Here is a 23,653-nt window from a genome sequence, read left to right on the forward strand (position 1 = left end):
ACTTCTAAATTATCTAAATTATCGGTAAATACCCCATGAATATTTCCAACTTTATATAAAGTATACGTAGTCATGACCTTCTCACCAGAAAAAACTTACCAGTAATACATTATCGTTAGGAAGTTGGGAACTGATATCAACAACTGCAAGTGGCTCCAGTCTCGCAGAAAGTAGCCGAACATAGACAGGAAGATAAGGCCTATACCCCAAAAGCAGTTGATACCTACTGAAGGTAGAGCTCGATGGGAAGCAGGGAAGACTTCAGCCATCATCACATAGGTTGTCAGAGCTATTGGCTGCAACACAAAGTTTACCATGCACTCACAGTAACAATCAACTGACAAATAGCTTTTTTTGAACAAATAGTTAATAATAGAATCAGAAAGCTTATTCATAAATAATCGACAATAGAAAAAAAACATAAGTTTGAATGACACAGTGTAATCCACAGACACACATATACACAGGCAAAATGTCTTCATGTCAATTCAGGTCAATTGGGTCAGGTCAAGATTTTCAGGTCAAATTGACATGAAGACATTTTGCTTGTGTACTACAAAAAGTATGCATTTAGGTGCTTTTTCCAAGCAATCTGATTAAAAGAAGTCACATGCAATTCAGCGAATTACATTCCCAAAACAGATTCGAAATTATATAATCCCAAGAGTACACAGATGATGAACTTGTGTAGGAACTACAATTCTAAACACTGAAGGTTTGACAGACTCACCATTTCAATAATTCAACAAGATAATTCAACGAATTACAGTCCCCCACCGGGTTGTTATCTCGAGATCCAATAGCAATGAGTGTGAATCTCGAGATGCAATAAGGTCATGTATTTTCTTCAATGTATTGAAAGGTGAAGATGTAGTTTACAGAGACCCGCTTCTATACAGGAACCATCCCATTCTCACTAAATACATGTACACTGTAGGTATACTCTATAAATGATCTCTATATAAAGGACACAAGTCTATGAAGGACACCTTTAGTTTTTCTATTGGGTATCCTTTATAGACAGGTTTTACTGCAATAGACATGAAATTGTAATAATAATAACAAGATGTTGTTTGTTATGCTTACATTGAATTCAACAGTACTGTATATTGATTAAATGGTGATCTGAGAAGAACACAGGTTTGTTTGTCACTGGGAATAATTTGGATGAGAAGACCAAGTCAAGAATTCCTCCAAGGCAATGGGTAGGCGTGGTCAGTAGTTGGTGAAGTTTACAAGATTTTTGAAGGCTGTCCATCTTTGCGAAGTCCATGTTGAAATCTCCAACAACAAGAATGTTTGTACACTTATGTAACTTTGCTTGTGTTGTGCATAGCTTGAATAACTGTAATATAGCTGAATTTAAATGGTTATAAGATGTGTTAGGAGGTATATATATGCATCCAAGCAGCAAATTGCCAGTGATGATTCCAACTGCTTCTATTTGTGGTATGTTGATTTCCAATATGGTTTGGATGGGAATTGCAGAGTAGATGACACAGTTTTGGTACGCGACACACCGCCTTCCCACAGGGAACTATACTACCAAGTATAAAGTTCTAATCCTTAATAGTGTAGGAGATAGAACCTGGACAAATTTTTCTTTTTTAATGTAGGTCAGAGGTCAAAATATAGGTCACAGTGACCCGGTTTTGGTACGCGACACACCGCCTTCCCACGGGGAACCATACTACCAAGTATTAAGTTCTAGTGCTTTATAGTGTAGGAGATAGAGCCCGGACAAGCTTTTTCTTTAATGTAGGTCAGAGGTCAAAATATAGGTCACAGTGACCCGGTTTTTGTACGCGACACACCGCCTTCCCACAAGGAACCATACTACCAAGTATTAAGTTCTAGTCCTTTATAGTGTAGGAGATAGAGCCCGGACAAACTTTTACTTTAATGTAGGTCAGAGGTCAAAATATAGCAAAATAAAGGTCACAGTGACCCGGTTTTGGTACGCGACACACCGCCTTCCCACAAGGAACCATACTACCAAGTATTAAGTTCTAGTCCTTTATAGTGTAGGAGATAGAGCCCGGACAAACTTTTACTTTAATGTAGGTCAGAGGTCAAAAAATAGCAAAATATAGGTCACATTGACCCGGTTTTTGTACGCAACACACTGCCTTCCCACAGAGAACAATACTACTAAGTATTAAGTTCTAGTGCTTTATAGTGTAGGAGATAGAGCCCGGACAAGCTTTTTCTTTAATGTAGGTCAGAGGTCAAAATATAGGTCACAGTGACCCGGTTTTTGTACGCGACACACCGCCTTCCCACAGGGAACCCACACACTAAGTATGAAGTTCCAGTGTCTTATAGTATGGGAGATAGAGCCCGGACAAATAGTGTGCGGAAGGACGGACGGACGGACGGACGGACGGACGGAGGGACGGACAGACGGACGGACACAACGCAAACCTATAGTCCCCCCCGGATTCCGGTGGGGGACTAATAATTGCTTTTAGTGGCATCTATGTGAATTAATTAAGGAATTTAATTTATATTAGTAGGCAATGTCAGAGGTTCTATGCAAGTAAGAAGTTCCAGAGTGACAAGTACAGTAGTACAGGAGATCAATTGCCCCTTACAATTTTGTTCTTTGATTTCAATTTCAAAATATTTTATTGTCAACACAACAACTATAAAACAAAATATTCTTACATAGAACATTATTACAATTAATTAGTATTGACAGAAGGGATTGGACAACAGGTTAAGCCTATACCAGAGGTATTGGTCCTTTCCTTTGAGGTAGGCAACGGTCAAAATGTTGGTCAGAGTGACCTACTTTTGATACAAGACACACTGCCTCACCTACTAGTGAGTATATATATATATTACTACCACAATACCCTGTGTTATTCAACTCTCAGACCATCAGTTAATCATTACAGCTGTTGATTAACAATCTGTTTATACCACACACGTGGTATAAACTCTGTACGCATTTTGATCGGCTAACACGGTGAACTTTGACCCAAGCTGCAATTGTTATTGACGTCATCAATAATCTAATGACGTCACATCACCGGGTCCCGGGCATCACCAGTACACTTTATTTGCATACGCGAAATTATACTTGGCCACGTTTCCCTTTGATTCAAGCCGATATTATTGTGGTAGAAACAGGTCACACGACTCGAAATCGTTGGATATGGAATTTATTTCACACTCGTAAGTTATTTTTTAAAAGTTGCAAAAAACACTCGCTAAAGCTCGTGTCTTTTGTAACTTTAAAAAATAACTTGCTCATGTGAAATGAATTCCATATCCAACAACCACTCGTTGTGTAACCTCTATATATACTTCAAGTGAATAGTAATGAAGAAGACAGCCCAAAAAACGTTTTCGTTGATGCAGGTTAAAAGTCAACAACCTACTTTTGGTACATGACACAGTCACATCACGCCACCTAGATGAAAACAAGACATAAAACTTTTTTATGTTTTACTTTCATGTAGATGATAGGTCAAAATATAGGTCAAGGTGATCTAGCTGGTACATAACTGTTTCACCAAGGGGAACCCCTAGCATGAAGTTACAACGACAGTTACCTTACAGGTAGCGTAGAGGATTATAAAACCCAGACAAGATATAGTGTAGACAGAGAGAAAGACATGTACGCCACACTGAACTACAGTCAACCCTGGTTCCCAGTAGGTTACTAATAATCTGTTAATGGCTTTGTTTAATATATGTTATGGCTAAAGATTAAACATCTGAAGATAATGTGATCAGGATCACATTCAGATAACCTCTAGAGTTATAGCCAAATCTAGTCAAATTAGATAGTTTGATGTGAATTATAGCTACTGTACTCTCAGAACAGTACCGAGCTATCCCAAGGCTGATCATCTTCTATATAGCCAAGGCTTCTGATTACGTTACACTCCACAAACCCTTGGCAGATAAAGTTGTGTTCAAACCGTCGCGCCCTGGAATCCCAGGGCACCCAATCAAATCGCGTTTTACACTAATGCTTGGTTTTGCAGTAAACAAAAATTGCGGCGCCCAGTACAGAGCTACATTGTCGACTATGCCATGGCATTTTACCTAAATACATGCAGATACGTACAATCTTTGGGGAAACATTCGCAGTGTTTGATCAATTGATAGAAGTCATTGATCACATATCTCATCAAAATGACACAAGCCTACATGTGTGTTTGTAAACATCACAGATGAAGTAAATCGGTAACGTTCGTTTTGATTGGTAAAAAATTTCATGCGTAAAGGGTGGTAATTTCGAATCTCCGCTAGAGGGCCAGAACTGACGACTATATCTGCCAAGGGTTCGTGAGTGTAACGTAATCAGAAGCCTTGGCTAGCGAAGATGAAGGCTGATGGGAAGAACAATATTGCATTATATTACATAGGAAACAAAGCCATGAAAAGACTACTTTAAACAGATGAGTGTCCAAAGCCACAAGAAAGTTTATGATCAAAAGCTATAAAATACCATGAGGTACCCTTCTTCAATTATAGCTTTTAAGTTTTTAAGAAATGTTCTGATCATGAACTGTACATACAGATCAATTAAGAGACAGATCCCTCTATGTATGAAATCCTTTGTATCATCTACACATCCTCCGTCTTTCAACTTTCTTCAACGTGGAATAAGATTAAATATGTAATATCTCAGCAATATATCAAATTACATAAAAATACAATAATTGCTAATACCAACAGTATAGTAATGTTTCTAATGTTACTTAGTTACCATGTTGAGAAGAGCGATGAAGAAACGAAGAACGGTAAAGAGAGTGTAGCTGTTTGAGAAAGCTGTCGCCACACCAAACACTCCCTGTATCCACAGCAAAAACAGAATCAGCTTCTTACGTCCAAACTTATCGGAGATTGGAGTCAACAGCAGAGCTCCACATGTGTTACCGACCATATAGATGGTGGTGGAGAGATCACCCAGATAGCTGTTGTCACAGACTAAGTCCCACTGTAACAGAATACCAAGGAAATAAATTAATGACCTTTGTTTCTACACCATTGCAGAAAGGTTCTAGCCTTTGCACTTGCTCTTTACAAATTTCTGTTATTGACTATAAATCAAAATTGTTAGCATTATTTTCCATCTCAATATACATTGTATTTCAAATCTGTACTTAACATTTCTCAATTTTCAACATTACTGAGTAACTCATGTTTGTGAACATTCTAATTACCTCTGTGAGAATGGTAGATTCAAACTGGTTGCCATACTGCCAGCCATTACTACAACTCTGTGTCTTGTTGTGGTCACTCCCAGGGACATACATAACACACTGATCAGGGGTCCATGTCCCATCTTCCTCAACCTTACCCGGAACAGATGCATTGAGGGACGAGTTGCTAGGTACTCTACAGTGGTGGCCTGGGTCAGCAGCCAGGAAAATACTTGCTAAGACAGGCCACGACCCTCTCATGTAAACAAAAGCTAATGATGCAAAGATCATAACCTGATATCGACCATAGGCCCCAAGCTTCTGTAGAATTGCATCTGCATTCATCCTGGAAGTTGAACCTAGTAATGTAAGAAAAGGATAATTTTCTTTTAAATTCTCACAGCTTTTCATGTAAACCAAAGCTACTGATGTAAAGGTCAAAACCTGATATGACCATAGGTCCCAAGCTTCTGTCAAATTGCATCTGCATTCACCCTCTCTGGAAGTTGACCCTTATAATTTAAGAAAAGGATAATGTTTTTTTTTTCTTTTTCTTTTTTCTCAATTTTCACAGATTTTCAATAGAATTTCTTTATCAGTCATATATAAATTTCTCTTTGTTGACCTTTTTGAGGCTTTTGGTATTAAAGAGGAAGTGCAATAGTAATATAACAGGCCAAGATAGGCTCTTAACTTACCTATATAACTATTATGATGTCGCAGCACAAATTTCTTGTGGACTTCAATTCTTAATATATGAACAACAACTGTGGTGTGGTGCCATTTAAGAAATTGTTTCATTTTGAATTTTTCAAATTTCATGCACCCACAATTTTCAGCCTATTGATTATATTTCAAATCAAAATAATACCTAATAATGAACTTGTTTTACTCATTTAAATACATCATAATATAGGTTATATCTTAAAATGAACTGGATAATATTTTAAACAAGACACCTACATATTGTATGGGTCTTAATAAAGACACTTAATTAGCAGTAGTGTGAATGTTTATAGTGGAACTGGACTGATGTAACTACTGGTCCCCAAAATTTCACCAACACCAGAGATGATTTTAGAGTAGAGTAACTAATTCATCTCTTATATATTTGAATAAAACTGGACAGTATTCAAATTTCCAACAATTAGAGGTCAGGAAATAGCAGCAACTTTGTCCAACTGACAGTATATTTTTGGTATGTCAGCTTTGAATTATATACCTACTTATAAAATTTGATCACATTTTCACAACAAATATGTAATTTGACAGAAAACAACAGTCATCTTGAACTAGAACACTTACAGGTAAGCAAGGGCCCCATTGTGTGGCTACATATTCACAATAATCATTAAGATGCCATCTGCCCAATGTCACTGAGGTGAGACTTCAAACCAAATCACAGAATGCAAAATAAAAATGCACTATTAATTGTTGTGACTCTTGTTTTTTTCCACCTCCATATTTTCTGGGCTAGCATGTACAGAAGGTTTGATTTGTGTCTAACATCCTTTGTCATTGTCAGAGATCAATTTGACCCAAATGACATTTGACCTAGTTTAACCTTGATCATTGGTCAGCTGCTGACATGTTTAATTCTGACAACTTTGCTTTATAATGTCCGAAAAAAAGTTCTATACTACAGAGATCTAAGTTATCCTGTGAAGGAATGTGAAAAATTTGACTTTGACCTTCTGACACTTTTACCTTGATTTTTGGGAACTGAATGTCTTGACCAATTTTATATAAATATATATAAGTTATCTGCAGCTAGAAACTAATTTTTTGGACAGACATTGATGGACAGATGGATCAAGTAATTATTGAAGGTCACAAAGATAAGAAGCCCTAAAGATTGAGACATGCACATTACACATATACATTACATATCATGAAATTAATGTAAAATATTACTAGTAAATTTTATTTACAACTGCAGAATTAAAGAACTCACTATCCTTATACATTAAAGACAAAAAAGAAGTCATTGATTTCTATATGCTGAAAGATACTTCATATCAAATAATATTTTCTATCGCTATTTCGGATTGTATATATATATTGTAAACAATACATACATTTTGTACCTATTTTCACTGACCACATTGTTTTACAGTCTGCACTGTTTACCTGTATCTGGGCTGTTCTTGGTACTAACATCCTGTCATTCTATATCAGTTTGACCCTCAAAAGATACAAGTGTAGTACTTGTGAAGGCTTTCAAAGTGTTTGATAAGATTTTGTTATTTGTTGATTTTAATTACTATTTAAGTTAAGAGGGAAAATGCTTGGACCGAATGATAACTCCGAAATAGACAGTGATCCAGATTAGATAGGGGCAATTTTGACAGGTTTGGTTTACTTTAAGACTGCATGCATGAACCCTAATAAAATCCTGTCTGGGCTGGTGTCAATCCAACATATCTACATGTATATCTAATCACAGGTGCCTGACTAGTTTTATAAAATAATAACATATAGAGTACATATAAATGTACTCTATATGCTATTATTTTTATAAAACGAGTCAGGCACCTGTGATCTTATTAAGAAACAGAGACCTACCTTGAATGGCTGTAGGATTGTGGCACAGGCTGGCATCCCCCACCTAGCAGGGCTTTACAGTTTATACATCCTACATATCCTACCTTGAATGGCTGTAGAATTCCAACCACTAAGACTGGCATCCCTCACCTAGCAGGGCTGTACAGTTCAAGTACAAAAACAGAGACCTAGCTTCCTTGAATGGCTGTAGGATTCTGGTATCCCTCACTTAACAGAGTACAGTAAATTAAACACCCTTCATAAAAAAGAGTGACTAACCTTGAATGACTGTAGAATCAGTAACTGGGTTGGTGTCTACTGCCTGATATATGGCTGGGGATTCTCTGCCACTCAGTTGGTATGTGGTAGCCATGACCTATAAAAGGTAAAAATAGCATATACAGCAACCACAGAATGTCAATTTAACTTTGGATGATAACCCACCAAGCAGTAAAAACACTGTGTAAAAGTATAAGCTACACAAAAATGTTAAATATACTTTGTTAACAAGGTCCTTATATGCTTAAGCTATTTACATGTCATTGATATATATATATCAGAGCTTTGAAATTTAGTTTTCTTTTTCATCGTAAACTTTGATCATTAATGGTTGATAATTATACCGATGTTTGTAGAGGTGAGAGATGGATTATTTACATATTTTTCATTATGCAATGCTATTAAGATGCAAGACATCTTGGGGTGATTCTGGTGCCCACCATTGAAAGATCTTGCTTGGATCACAGGGGCTAGTAACGATATAAATGGGGAAAAAATGAAAAATAAGAAAAAAACGTACGCAATACATGTGATTGAATTAGAAATAGCAATACCAAACTTCAATTAATGTTTGCCATTTTGTAATATGAGGCTCAAAATCAAATGGGCACAACTAGCTATAGGGACCAAGGGAAATCTACATATCAGATATGAAGCTTTAGAAAAATCTTTAATGAAGGTGCTTCTCAAGAAATAGCAATAACAATCTTCAACTGTTAAAATCAAAGATGGCTATACTTGTACCTGTCGGGTTATTTATTTTCCGGTTCTGATCGATGCATGACTCAAGATTAAGTGGGCACAACTAATTAAGAACCAACTGGAATAGTCTACGGTAATCACAATGTTGCTCAGGAAGACACTGCTAAATATCATAACAAGAGAAGATACTTTTTAAGACTTTGAATATATCTAATAATAAACAAAGTTGGTGGCAGGAGGACTGCGAAAATCTATTTATAGCAAGCTTAATAATTAAATAAATATTACCTCAATTTGGTTCACTGGAGATTGCAATGCAAAACTGTACAAAAAAGTTAGTTTATTCATAGTACATGTATACGTAGTAGTGATCTTTTTTACACACAACTATCATCTCTTGCTATGATATTTAACTGTGTTTTCCTAAGTGGCATTGTGATTAGACAATTCTAAACATCTTTTACTGCAAATTGATCAGTGTTCAATAGCGAGGGATTTGTATCGATCATTGAGAGGCCTTGTTATACTTGTTATAGGCAAGGAATTCAGATAAATAGAAATGTTATGGGACGTGTCGCACATGCAAATTCGCTAAGCAATTGAAATGATGTGTATACAGTATACGAAGAGTGATTTTCATTTATATAATGTAATTGATATAATTGAAATAATAGCCTTTTTTGTCACTTTTAGTTGCATGAGTATAACTTCCGACTGGGAAATTTTTTCTCAAATTTTTGAAAAAATTTCAATTGGTAATGGGACCTATCATAATTATACAGGACTCCCCATGCAAATACAATGTACATAGTTCTATATGGCTAAATGTTACTATTTAAGCAAGCAGTTCATGATCAATATCATATATACTCAGCTGAAGTTTATACCTCAAGTGATTCACCTGACAAAGTTTAATCCTAGGGTACAAAAAAATGTACATATTGATCACAAGATATTTATAGTGTATGACACCTGCTTGGTATATAAATTTGACCTGTATGAATTGTTGGAGAAAACCCATGGTGAAACTAATACACACTTTAAAAGAACAACTGATGCAAAAATGATTGAAGTCATTACATTTTACAGCATGTATTGTGCATAAAAATCATAAAACACAGCAAATTTTATATAAATTTTATAAAGTCTTACCAATGTTTGTTAAATGCTTTTGATATCTTTATAAGTGGTTTTATCTGAGTATGATGGCAGTTACGTATACATAATCTAGATCTCTGTAAAAAGGGGCGCATAAGGCCTGCATCACTCACCTGGGCGTTTAGACTTAATAGTTATACAATATGTAGTTTGTCCAGTTTAGGGTACTTCAGAATAAATGTTGAAAATCCCTTAATATGTAAAGACTTTTAAAAGAATATCATCTAATTCCAAATTGCATTGACCTGTCCATCTGCCTGCTCTCTGCTCCCTGAGGAGCCAGATTATTTCATCTAGGCTAACACAACTCTGAGTCTCCTCCACCATATAATGTTCCTGATCACAATTTATCAAAACACATCAAGCCAATCAATTACATATATACATATATTTACATTTACACTGCAGCCCCACTACATAACTTTACCAAGCTCACTTGGAAGTTATGAGTCCATAACTTCCAAATCTTTATTATGACGTCATTCATATAGTGACGTCATAATTGTCACGGCGGCGATAACGAAAGATGGCTGTTGAAAAGGCTGTTCCGTCTTTGACGATAATAATTTGTTCATTCATCGTCGGAGCAAAATGCCTGGATATAGTCTTTAAAAATCGTTGTCAAATGTAAATATAAGCATTGAACTGCTTTCAGTTGGAAGTTATGGGCTGATGAATGCCAACTGGCCTGACAAAGGCAAATTTAATGAAGCGCGCCGCGCTACCAGTTGGCATTCATCAGCCCATAACTTCCAACTGAAAGCAGTTCAATGTTTAAATAGAAAACAGACTTCAAAAAGGATTTAAATGTAGGAGACACCTTGTGACTTTGTACATATAAAATGTATATAGCATTTTATTAAAAAACTTGTCAACACCCATTCATTGTGTATTAAGTGTTATTGAATCAACATTATATAGTTTTTGCTACACTTCATCTGCCTGTCATCACTGATAACACTTGGGCAATTAAGATATTTTACTCCATTCACTCCAGTCATAAGATCAACATGTAACTGGGGGCTTTGACTTTTACGTTGTTCAGTGATGAAGCCAGTACCAGCTACTACTGCCAAGAGCCATCACGTCAAATGACCCTTGCTGTTTACAAACCTATATTAGTTCATATCATTTCATTGTTTGAATCGTTATAAGTTATAAGCCACTATTGTAAGTTCCTGTTTGCCATCTATCATCATATCTTAATTACCAGCTGCAGGGTAACTTCAGGATTAAATGGTGATTACAATTAAAATTACTAGAGTACTCACTTGAGTGTCATACAAGATATGTACCTCACTGTTGTAAAACACCTATAATCATTGTCACTGACGGGCGACGGCTACTACTTCATACATAGATTGCAATTTACTATGGTTTAATTTTGAATAGCAGATTTTACATGAACTAGCGGCTATGTAATATGGAATTTATCAATCTTAAATTTCCCCAATAATTTTATAGCCACACTCCTATACATTAAACCACGAGTGAACGATTTTTTAATCTTATTTGTGAGAATATAAGTTAAAACTTTCAAATTAATTTCTATAATTTCTATTTCAACTCAGACCCAATGTTTTTCTGTACAGAGACAATTGCGCAATATTATATATCAAATTGTGATGTCATAAAGCATTTTTGATATCACAGTATATTAACAGTGTTATTTAAGTTTAGTTATTACCACATTAACGTTGTATTACATATCTGATGAACTTACTACTTTATATATCACACGTGACACACTGACAGTGATACATCAAACACTTAAAACTGTAGAGTAACTTTTTCATATATCAAGCAACTAAATACAAAACAGAAACAGTACATCTATTTCTACGGTTAACAAACTCATTCTCAACTTTAAACTGCTATTAAAAGAAGTTAGCAAAAACTTAACACACTTGTGCCAAAGGCATTTTCATAAATATTATCAGTTATAGCTAATGATGGCCATGCTTTTACAAAAAAAATATCTTCACTTTGAAATACCACTTAAGTCCTAAAACGGTGAAGAAATAGTAGATTCAGAATAACATACATGTATATATGAATTTAAATAATAATATTTCGTTATAATCTTTTTTTAAAGCCCCCATACTCCCAAAGAATTATACATGTACATAAATGTTTACCTTTTGACCTCTGTACCTAACAAATTAAAGCGAATCAAAAACAGGAGGGAAATGTGTATTTATGAAAGTACATGGGAAATACCCAAAAATAATAACTGGGTCCGACATGAATGTTGAGCTGCACAACATTCAATATCAGAATGTCGTATATCGAGCAGCTGATCATTCAAAACTTGAATGTTGTAGGTCACTCTACACAACACAAGATGAAATTTTTGAATGTTGAATGTGGTATATGTTACTTGAGCTAACTTCACACAGCCATGCATGGAAAACAGCTATTGTAAAATTACCATTTATCATGCCAAAAATCAAAACTGTTCATGTCTTTGTTTGTTGACAATGCCTACATTATTTCATATGATAGGTCTACTGAAATGATACTGCAGTCTATCCCATAATCAGAAGGGCCCCTACACGGTGCAGGAGTACAGTGAATGACTATCTGGTATATAAACTTCTTAATGATGGTTTTGTTATTTTTTTCCATTTCATACAAGTTTATGATTCTGTCCAAAATAATGATATGATGTACGTGGTTCAAGATTAAAGCTATGGAAATTAGTAATGAACTACATACTTACATCAGTTCACTTGAAGGAAGCTCCAGAATGAAAATCATTATGTTTTTATGTGTTCTCTATATAATTAGCACTAAAGAAATTATGGAAAATTTTGTATCAAAATTCTGATGCAAGAGGAAAACTTCCAGTTAAAAGAATACAAAATCATCATTCACATACAGTAAATGATGAAATATTCTTGTTTAATAATTACTAAATGTGTAAATTAATTCAAATAGCAATGTGCAAACAATTTAATTAAAAGCATATAACCAAGAAACGATGCACTACATTATTTTCAGTTGTTTCAGCTACACATTTATTATGACATTCCCTTGTGCAACCAATCACTCCCAGCAAATGTTTCGGACATTATGGACATACTGGAAATGAACGTGGTGGTTTTGTGATGTTTCTCGCCTGTTTAAAAAAAAACAAAAACAAAAAAAAAAACAAACAAAAAAAACAACAAAAATCCCCCCCCATTTTAAAATTAATTCTCCTGATTATATGTGTGGTAATCCTTGAACGACCCTTATAGGCCCTTAGTTGTTTTCTATAAATTTACAATTAACATTGTTATAACCTTTCCGCAAAAATCAAACCTCCGACTTTCTCCTATTGGGCGAACCAGAATACGGTCATGTTAAGTAAGTCCGTAGCCGATTTCAATACATTTTATCAGATATTGCAACGGATTTATTACGTAACAATTAATTCTGTCATAATGTGTTATATTCTATTTGATTTGCAGGAGATTGATAAATAATTGATTTTATCAGATATTGCAACGGATTTATTACGTAACAATTAATTCTGTCATAATGTGTTATATTCTATTTGATTTGCAGGAGATTGATAAATAATTGATTTATTTATTTTTAAGTCGTTAATTGTACTAAAATACTAAAACAATATATTTTTGCCCCTGATTGTACGTTATCTAGCGAGTGTCTAGATAGATTAGCCGAACACACGGGCTTGTCACTCATTAAAACTATTTATGTTGTAAAACATAATTTTAGTATTTAACTTAGAATGTATAGTTTTCGTATTTATTTTAGAACACAAAGTTTACGATGTTATTAAACGTTCTAATTACTGAACTGAAACTGTAACTGAAGGAATAATCGTAGCTGATGAAATAGTAAGTTTTTATTTGTATATTATTCCGGGTTGCAATATGTTATATCTCAACAGGTTTAACAGGGACATGTCAAGTTGTTATGTAAACCAATACAATTACCGGTCACACCGCAGGTGGGCGTTGCTACGGGATTACTTTGTCAGATCCCAGGTAGACATAAAATGGCCTGGACAGTGAAGTTATCACCGAAGGCTGGATTCAATAACAAAATACAATAATATACACTCGTCTGATCAAAGTGAAATTTCGCATGGTGCTAGATAAATGTATAATCTGTATTTTACAGAAAAAATAATAAAGATATATAAATTAACGACTTCCTGGGCGTGCAAAAAACCTCCCCGACACTCATGTGCCGATGCCGACCACAGTCGGAATACAGGGCAACTTCATCGTAACTTTGTAAGATTTAATGGTAAAATTTAGTATTATGTACTCTTCCGATCGCAATGAAATTTAGCATGGTGTTAGATAAAGGTATAATCTGTATGTTACAGAAAAAATAATCAAAAAATATAAATTAACGACTTCCTGGGCGTGCAAAAAACCTCCCTGGACACTCATGTGCCGACCACTGCCGGAATACAGGGCAACTTTATTGTAACTTCGTAAGATTTAATTGGAAAATTTAGTATTATGCACTCGTCGATCGAAGTGACATTTTGCATGATGTTAGATAAAGGTATAATCTGTATGTTACAGAAAATATAATAAAAAAATCTTCATTAACGACTTCCTGGGCGTGTAAAATACGCCCTGGACACTCAAATGCCAGTATCATAACTTCAGTGGTGCATTTCCGTATTATAAAATCATTTGATCGAAGTGAAATTTTGCATGGTGTTAGATAATGATGTCATTAATATGTTACAGAAAAAAATATCAAAAAATCTTCATTAACGAATTCCTGGGCGTGCAAAATGTCCCTGGACACTCATTAGGTACACCGCCCGCCGGGTGCCCCACCCCCCTCAAAAAAAAAAAAAAAAAAAATTGGTAACACGTTAGGTTGACATTATGCATTAGTACAGACCCGTGAACATCATTATATCACGCATAACATAGCACCTACCTTTGCACTTTATGGATAAATGAGATATAGCTACAAGCTGATTATGATTAGTCCAACTGACTGACTGATGTAAGCAAACAGGCAAATAATGATGAACAAGCCATTGAAGGTCAGATCGGAACACAGCTTCCGCACTGGTTGGTAGAAGAAACATGTTCATATGATGTTACCCAAAATAAACGCCATAATGTAATTAAAATGATAATGATACTCGATACTTACGTATAAAAACAAAAACAAAAACAAACTCGACCTAGAATCTAGTATGACGTTTCCTCTGTCCAAGTTTCTCAAGTTCGCACGTGTGTGATTATCGAGATCACACAGACGTTTGAGGTGATGTGTATAACCTTAAAAGCGGATAGCCGAGAGAAAATAATCCGTATTCTGTCGCAATTTTTTTTATCGTTCTGGCTATATTTTTAGTGCCATATGGTGTATTTTTAGCTATCCCGTATTTACGACAAGAATACCTTTATTTATTTTGCATTATAGACGTCCCTGCTTAAATGCTACCTACATGTACATGTATAACCTTACAGTAGAGCACTCATGTATCTCGTACATTGTACGTAATGTTACATGTACGACTTTACGACTTTGTAGTCTCGCAATGGTATAAAGGCAAATATCAAACCGTCATTAACATTCTTTTGCTTCATGAAACAGTCAACTTAAATTTACACTCGTCTACATGCATTGAGGCTACTGCAGCTCCGTACATGGCTCTTAGATACACAATTATCTGTTTTAATTCGTTAACCAGTATTTCACTAGGCTAGATTATGCTATAGTATACAACTACTAGGTTATTCACCAAACACTTCATATTATCTTATCATTACTTCTTATGTTATGATTATGACATTTTGTTGGCATCATCGAATTGACGACAAAGTTGGACGTACAAAAAATGTACCAATTAAACTGCCGTTCTACATGTATACATGTACTTGTATGTACATTATTGTATCACTCCCGATAAAGGAAGTCTCACTTGTCAGCACGAACGCCCTCAGACGACCTTCTTCTTCTTCTTCTTCTTCTTCTTCTTCTAACATTTTGGTGATCATTTATAAGTTCAAAGATTTTAAAAACATGCATTTAAGAAAAACCGTTTTATGAACTACATGTACCATAATTTCTTTTGATTTAATCCACGCTCATTGTGTCATGTTGGTCATTATCGGGGCTAACTTCTCTCCCTTAAATTTCATCAGAGAATGTGTCTAAGTCAAAACCTTGCTATGGGGTCAATTTATTTAAATAAGATAAAAGTCTCAAATTGAGCATTTTTCTCAATGCATTTTAAAGACCATCACCGACTGAGACGGCTCAAATAAGACAGTTTATATGGTTTTACATAAATATGGAACGTCGTTTTTATCTTGGAAACATACTTAAAAGTTATGTATTGCAAACAGTTGAAATAACGTTGCCATTTACTCCAATATCAATTTCCCTAGTATTAGCTTAACCCTGTGATGACCACATCAACTTATATTGGGTCTTATTAAGGTTCAAATTTAGTTTGTTCTTTTCTTTCCACTCTACATGTATATTGTACGCTTTCGATTTTATGAAAGACGAAATTCAACTTCTTTAGTAGAGTTACCTACTAAATCTTGGGAGGTATCATCAGCGTATATAGTAACAAAATTATGATGGACATGTCTTATATAAGAAATAACGGTCCAAGAATTGACCCCTGAGGAACAACAATAGTGATAGGTTAAAACATAGACAGTTAACCTTTAAAATTAACACATTCGGTTCAACCTGTCAGAAAAGAGGTGCATACGAATTCTGACGAAGATCGTACCATCCTAAGAACACGTGACATGATTACAGAATCGTCATTTTCTCACGTTACACCGGCACCATTCCGTAAGAATGTTGCAATGCTTCCTCGGACACCTGGTTCCTAGTCCACCATTAAAATATTTAACTGAACAAGCACATTTTTATGTTCCCTACATCCCACTCGAAGGGAAAATGAGTTCTGGCCAAGATCCGATAGTTCTAAGTACACTAGAAATGATCACAGAACTGCTTTTTAACCCGTTACCATTCTGTAAAAATGTTACAATGTTATCGTGGACACGTGGTTCCTGGTCCATCATTAGAATGGTTACCGGAACGAGAACATTTTCCTCTCTCCCACATCCCACTCGAGGTGCACAGGATTCCTGACTAAGATCGGACTGTCCTAAGTGCCCTAGAAATGATCACAAAACCGTTTTTTTTTTTAACCCGGCAACATTCCGTAAGAATGTTACAATGCTATCACGAACTCATGATTCCTGGTGACCATTAGAATGGTTACCGAAACTAGCACATTTTTTGTTGTTTTCCAAACCTCACTCGAAATTCACACGAATTCTGAACAATATTGGACCATTTACCCGCACGGTAAATGCACTAGAAATAATAACAGAACCGTTTTTTGACCCGGCAACATTCGGTAAGAATGTTATGATGCTACCGCGGACACGTGGTTCCTTGGCAACCATGCATTTGATTATCAAAACGAACACATTTCCATGTCTCCAACATCCTATTTGAGATGCACACGAATTCTGACCAAGATCGGACCGTCCTAAGTACACTAGAAATGATTACCTAGCCGTCATTTAACTCGGTATCATTCCGTAAGAATGTTACAATGCTACAGCAGACACGTGGTTCCTGGTCCATTATTAAAATGGTTACCGAAACTAGAACATTTCCCTGTCTTCCTCAAACCATTAGAGGTGCACACGAATTCTGACCAAGATCGGACCGTCCTAAGTACACTAGAAATGAGTACAGAATCGTCATATAACCCGACACTTATGTAAAAATGTTACAATACTATCGCCGACACGTGATTCGTTGTCATCCATGAATTTAGTTACCAAAACGAGCACATTTCCCTTTCCATTCGAGGTGCACTGCTTAGTACTCAAGAAATGATGACAGATCTGTTTTTGAACCGTCACAATGCATATTTCGTAATAACGTAACAATGCTGCCGCGTACACGTGGTTAATTGTAAACCAATTAAATGATTACCGGAATAAGTATATTTTCCTCTTAATCACATCACAATCGAGTGGCACACGAATTCTAACCAGGATCCGAACCTTCTAACTACTCAAGAAATGACGACAGAACTGTATTTTGAACCGTCCCAATATTCTGTAGTATTGTAACAATGCTGCCGCGAAAACGTGGTTAATATTCACCAATGCAAATATTGCCTGAATAAGCAGATTTTCCTGTTTATCACATCCCACTCAAAGTGCAAACGAAGTCTGACTCTTCTGACTACTCAAGAAATTAGGACAGAACTGTATTTTGATCCGTCCCCATGTTCCGTAGTATTGTAACAATGCTTCCGCGGACACGTGGTTAATTGTTCACCAATGAAAGGATTGCAGAAATAAGCAGATTTCCGTTTTATCACATCCCACTAGAGAGACACATGAAGTCTGAACCTTCTAACTACTCAAGAAATGAGGACATAACTGTATTTTGAACCGTCACCATGTTCCGTAGTATTGAAACAATGCGGCCGCGGACACGTTGTTAATTGTTCACCAATTGAAAGAATAGCCGACATAAGCAGATTTTCCTGTTGATCACATCCCACTTGAGGTGCACATGAAGTCTGAAACTTCTAACTACTCAAGAAATGAGGACAAATCTGTATTTTGAACGGTCACCATGTCCGTAGTATTGTAACAATGCTGCCGCGGACACGTGGTTTATTGTTCACCAATGAAAGGATTGCAGAAATAGGCAGATTTTCCTATTTATCACATCCCATTCGAGGAGCACACGGATTCTGACCAAGATCCGAACCTTCTAACTACTCAAGAAATGAAGACAGAACTGTATGATGAACGTCACCATATTCTGTAGTATTGTAACAATGCTGCCGCGGACACGTGGTTTATTGTTCACCTATGAAAGGATTGCGTAAATAAGCAGATTTTCCTGTTTATCACATCCCACTCGAGTTGCACACGGATTCTGACCAAGATCCCAACCTTCTAACTACTCAGGAAATGACGACAGAACTGTATGTTGAACGTCACCATATTCCGTAGTATTGCACACGGGTTCCTGACCAAGATCCGAACCTCCTAACTACTCAAGAAAAGACGACATAACTGTATGTTGAACGTCACCATATCGCGAACGATTGTAACAACGCTGCCCCGGACAGGTGGTTAATTGTTCACCAATGAAAGGATTGCCGGAAAGAGCAGATTTTCCTGTTTATCACATCCCACTGGAGGTGCCCAAAAAGATCCGAACCTCCTAGCAGCTCTAGAAATGACGTCAGAACTGCACGTTGAGCGTCACCATATTCCGTAGTATTGTGACCATGCGTCCGCGGTAGCACGGTTAATTGTTCAACGATGGAATTTTTGGCGAAATCATTACGTTTTCCGATTGATCACATCCCACTGGAGGTGCCCAAAAAGATCCGAAGCTCCTAGCAGCTCTAGAAATGACGTCAGAACTGCACGTGGAGCGTAACCATATTCAGTAGTATTGTAACCACGCGTACGCGGTAGCGTGGTTAATTGTTCACCGATGGAAGTTTTGCCGAAATCATAACGTTTCCCTGTTGATCACATCCCACTGGAGGTGCCCAAAAAGATCCGAACCTCCTAGCAGCTCTAGAAATGACGTCAGAACTGCACGGTGAGCGTCACCATATTCTGTAGTATTGTAACTACGCTACCGCTGATGCGCGGTTTATTGTTCACCGATGGAAGTTTTGCCGGAATGAGCGCAGGTTTTCCTGTTGATCACATCCAACTGGAGTTGGCCAAAAAGATCCGAAGCTCCTAGCAGCTCTAGAAATGACGTCAAAACTATACGGTGAACGTCACCATATTCCGTAGTATTGTAACCATGCGTCCGCGGTAGCACGGTTAATTGTTCACCGATGGAATTTTTGGCGAAATCATTACGTTTTCCTGTTGATCACATCCCACTGGAGGTGCCCAAAAAGATCCGAAGCTCCTAGCAGCTCTAGAAATGACGTCAGAACTGCACGTTGAGCGTCATCATATTCCGTAGTATTGTAACCACGCTACCGCGGACGCGCGGTTAATTGTTCACCGATGGAAGTTTTGCCGGAATGAGCAGGTATTACTGTTGATCAAATCCCACTGGAGGTGCCCAAAAAGATCCGAACCTCCTAGCAGCTCTAGAAATGACGTCAGAACTGCACGGTCAGCGTCATCATATTCCGTAGTATTGTAACCACGCGTACCGCGGTAGCGCGGTTAATTGTTCACCGATGGAAGTTTTGGCGAAATCATTACGTTTTCCGGTTGATCACATCCCACTGGAGGTGCCCAAAAAGATCCGAAGCTCCCAGCAGCTCTAGAAATGACGTCAGAACTGCACGTGGAGCGTAACCATATTCAGTAGTATTGTAACCACGCGTACGCGGTAGCGTGGTTAATTGTTCACCGATGGAAGTTTTGCCGAAATCATAACGTTTCCTGTTGATCACATCCCACTGGAGGTGCCCAAAAAGATCCGAAGCTCCTAGCAGCTCTAGAAATGACGTCAGAACTGCACGGTGAGCGTCACCATATTCTGTAGTATTGTAACTACGCTACCGCTGATGCGCGGTTTATTGTTCACCGATGGAAGTTTTGCCGGAATGAGCGCAGGTTTTCCTGTTGATCACATCCAACTGGAGTTGGCCAAAAAGATCCGAAGCTCCTAGCAGCTCTAGAAATGACGCCAGAACTATACGGTGAGCGTCACCATATTCCTAGTATTGTAACCACGCGTCCGCGGAGCGCTGGTTAATTGTTCACCGATGGAAGTTTTGCCGAAATCATAACGTTTTCCTGTTGATCACATCCCACTGGAGGTGCCCAAAAAGATCCGAAGCTCCTAGCAGCTCTAGAAATGACGTCAGAACTGCACGTTGAGCGTCACCATATTCCGTAGTATTGTAACCATGCGTCCGCGGTAGCACGGTTAATTGTTCACCGATGGAAGTTTTGCCGAAATCATTACGTTTTCCTGTTGATCACATCCCACTGGAGGTGCCCAAAAAGATCCGAAGCTCCTAGCAGCTCTAGAAATGACGTCAGAACTGCACGTGGAGCGTAACCATATTCAGTAGTATTGTAACCACGCGTCCGCGGTAGCGTGGTTAATTGTTCACCGATGGAAGTTTTGCCGAAATCATAACGTTTTCCTGTTGATCACATCCCACTGGAGGTGCCCAAAAAGATCCGAAGCTCCTAGCAGCTCTAGAAATGACGTCAGAACTGCACGTTGAGCGTCACCATATTCCGTAGTATTGTAACCACGCGTCCGCGGTAGCGCGGTTAATTGTTCACCGATGGAAGTTTTGGCGAAATCATAACGTTTTCCTGTCTATCACATCCCACTGGAGGTGCCCAAAAAGATCCGAAGCTCCTAGCAGCTCTAGAAATGACGTCAGAACTGCACGTTGAGCGTCACCATATTCCGTAGTATTGTAACCACGCGTCCGCGGTAGCACGGTTAATTGTTCACCGATGGAAGTTTTGCCGAAATCATAACGTTTTCCTGTTATCACATCCCACTGGAGGTGCCCAAAAAGATCCGAAGCTCCTAGCAGCTCTAGAAATGACGTCAGAACTGCACGGTGAGCGTCACCATATTCCGTAGTATTGTAACCACGCTACCGCGGTACGCGCGGTTAATTGTTCACCGATGGAAGTTTTGCCGGAATGAGCAGGTTTCCTGTTGATCACATCCCACTGGAGGTGCCCAAAAAGATCCGAAACTCCTAGCAGCTCTAGAAATGACGTCAGAACTGCACCTTGAGCGTCACCATATTCCGTAGTATTGTAACCACGCGTCCGCGGTAGCGCGGTTAATTGTTCACCGATGGAAGTTTTGCCGAAATCATTACGTTTTCCTGTTTATCACATCTCACTGGAGGTGCCCAAAAAGATCCGAAGCTCCTAGCAGCTCTAGAAATGACGTCAGAACTGCACGTTGAGCGTCACCATATTCCGTAGTATTGTAACCACGCGTCCGCGGTAGCGTGGTTAATTGTTCACCGATGGAAGTTTTGCCGAAATCATAACGTTTTCCTGTTTATCACATCCCATTGGAGGTGCCCAAAAAGATCCGAAGCTCCTAGCAGCTCTAGAAATGACGTCAGAACTGCACGTTGAGCGTCACCATATTCCGTAGTATTGTAACCACGCGTCCGCGGTAGCGTGGTTAATTGTTCACCGATGGAAGTTTTGCCGAAATCATAACGTTTTCCTGTCTATCATATCCCACTGGAGGTGCCCAAAAAGATCCGAAGCTCCTAGCAGCTCTAGAAATGACGTCAGAACTGCACGTTGAGCGTCACCATATTCCGTAGTATTGTAACCACGCGTCCGCGGTAGCGCGGTTAATTGTTCACCGATGGAAGTTTTGCCGAAATCATAACGTTTTCCTGTTATCACATCCCACTGGAGGTGCCCAAAAAGATCCGAAGCTCCTAGCAGCTCTAGAAATGACGTCAGAACTGCACGTTGAGCGTCACCATATTCCGTAGTATTGTAACCACGCGTCCGCGGTAGCGTGGTTAATTGTTCACCGATGGAAGTTTTGCCGAAATCATAACGTTTTCCTGTTGATCACATCCCACTGGAGGTGCCCAAAAAGATCCGAAGCTCCGAGCAGCTCTAGAAATGACGTCAGAACTGCACGTTGAGCGTCACCATATTCCGTAGTATTGTAACCATGCGTCCGCGGTAGCGCGGTTAATTGTTCACCGATGGAAGTTTTGCCGGAATGAGCAGGCTTTCCTGTTCATCACATCCCACTGGAGGTGCCCAAAAAGATCCGAACCTCCTAGCAGCTCTAGAAATGACGTCAGAACTGGACGGTCAGCGTCATCATATTCCGTATTATTGCAACCACGCTACCGCGGACGCGCGGTTAATTGTTCACCGATGGAAGTTTTGCCGGAATGAGCAGGTATTCCTGTTGATCAAATCCCACTGGAGGTGCCCAAAAAGATCCGAACCTCCGAGCAGCTCTAGGTATGACGTCAGAACTGCACGTTGAGCGTCACCATATTCCGTAGTATTGTAACCACGCGTCCGCGGTAGCGTGGTTAATTGTTCACCGATGGAAGTTTTGCCGAAATCATACGTTTCCTGTTATCACATCCCACTGGAGGTGCCAAAAAGATCCGAAGCTCCTAGCAGCTCTAGAAATGACGTCAGAACTGCACGTTGAGCGTCACCATATTCCGTAGTATTGTAACCACTGCGTCCGCGGTAGCACGGTTAATTGTTCACCGATGGAAGTTTTGCCGAAATCATTACGTTTTCCTGTTTATCACATCCCACTGGAGGTGCCCAAAAAGATCCGAAGCACCTAGCAGCTCTAGAAATGACGTCAGAACTGCACGTGGAGCGTAACCATATTCAGTAGTATTGTAACCACGCGTCCGCGGTAGCGTGGTTAATTGTTCACCGATGGAAGTTTTTGCCGAAATCATAACGTTTTCCTGTCTATCACATCCCACTGGAGGTGCCCAAAAAGATCCGAAGCTCCGAGCAGCTCTAGAAATGACGTCAGAACTGCACGTTGAGCGTCACCATATTCCGTAGTATTGTAACCACGCGTCCGCGGTAGCGTGGTTAATTGTTCACCGATGGAAGTTTTGCCGAAATCATAACGTTTTCCTGTCTATCACATCCCACTGGAGGTGCCCAAAAAGATCCGAAGCTCCTAGCAGCTCTAGAAATGACGTCAGAAATTGGGCCACCCGTTTTTGAAAGCGTCCCAACATTTTTACCCTAAGGGTATTGGGTTTTTTTTAACCCCTTTTCCGCGGTTAGCAAACCCGTTAAAAATTTTTT

General features: G+C 38.3%; 1 protein-coding gene across 1 annotated transcript; it reads right to left on the bottom strand.

Annotated features, from left to right (window-relative positions):
• Positions 1 to 78: 78 nt before the first annotated feature.
• On the bottom strand, positions 79 to 15,080 carry LOC117319129 (solute carrier family 22 member 4-like). The gene is made up of 5 exons (XM_033873978.1): positions 14,988 to 15,080; positions 7,986 to 8,082; positions 5,184 to 5,521; positions 4,727 to 4,957; positions 79 to 296 (listed from the first exon to the last, which is right to left on the bottom strand). The coding sequence occupies exons 2-5, from the start codon at positions 8,077 to 8,079 to the stop codon at positions 96 to 98; spliced, it is 864 nt and encodes a 287-aa protein (XP_033729869.1). The 5' UTR covers positions 8,080 to 8,082; positions 14,988 to 15,080; the 3' UTR covers positions 79 to 95.
• Between the last annotated feature and the right edge of the window lie 8,573 nt (positions 15,081 to 23,653).

The sequence above is a fragment of the Pecten maximus genome, unplaced genomic scaffold (genome assembly GCF_902652985.1).
Source record: "Pecten maximus unplaced genomic scaffold, xPecMax1.1, whole genome shotgun sequence".
Classification (NCBI taxonomy): domain Eukaryota; kingdom Metazoa; phylum Mollusca; class Bivalvia; order Pectinida; family Pectinidae; genus Pecten; species Pecten maximus.

Coding starts and splice junctions, on each gene's coding strand:
- LOC117319129 (XM_033873978.1), bottom strand. CDS start 8,079: ATGGCTACCACATACCAACTGAGTGGCAGAGAATCCCCAGCCATATAT. Junction 4,958..5,183: donor AATCTACCATTCTCACAGAG/GTAATTAGAATG, acceptor ATTCTGTTACAG/TGGGACTTAGTCTGTGACAA. Junction 297..4,726: donor TCATCGCTCTTCTCAACATG/GTAACTAAGTAA, acceptor TTTGTGTTGCAG/CCAATAGCTCTGACAACCTA.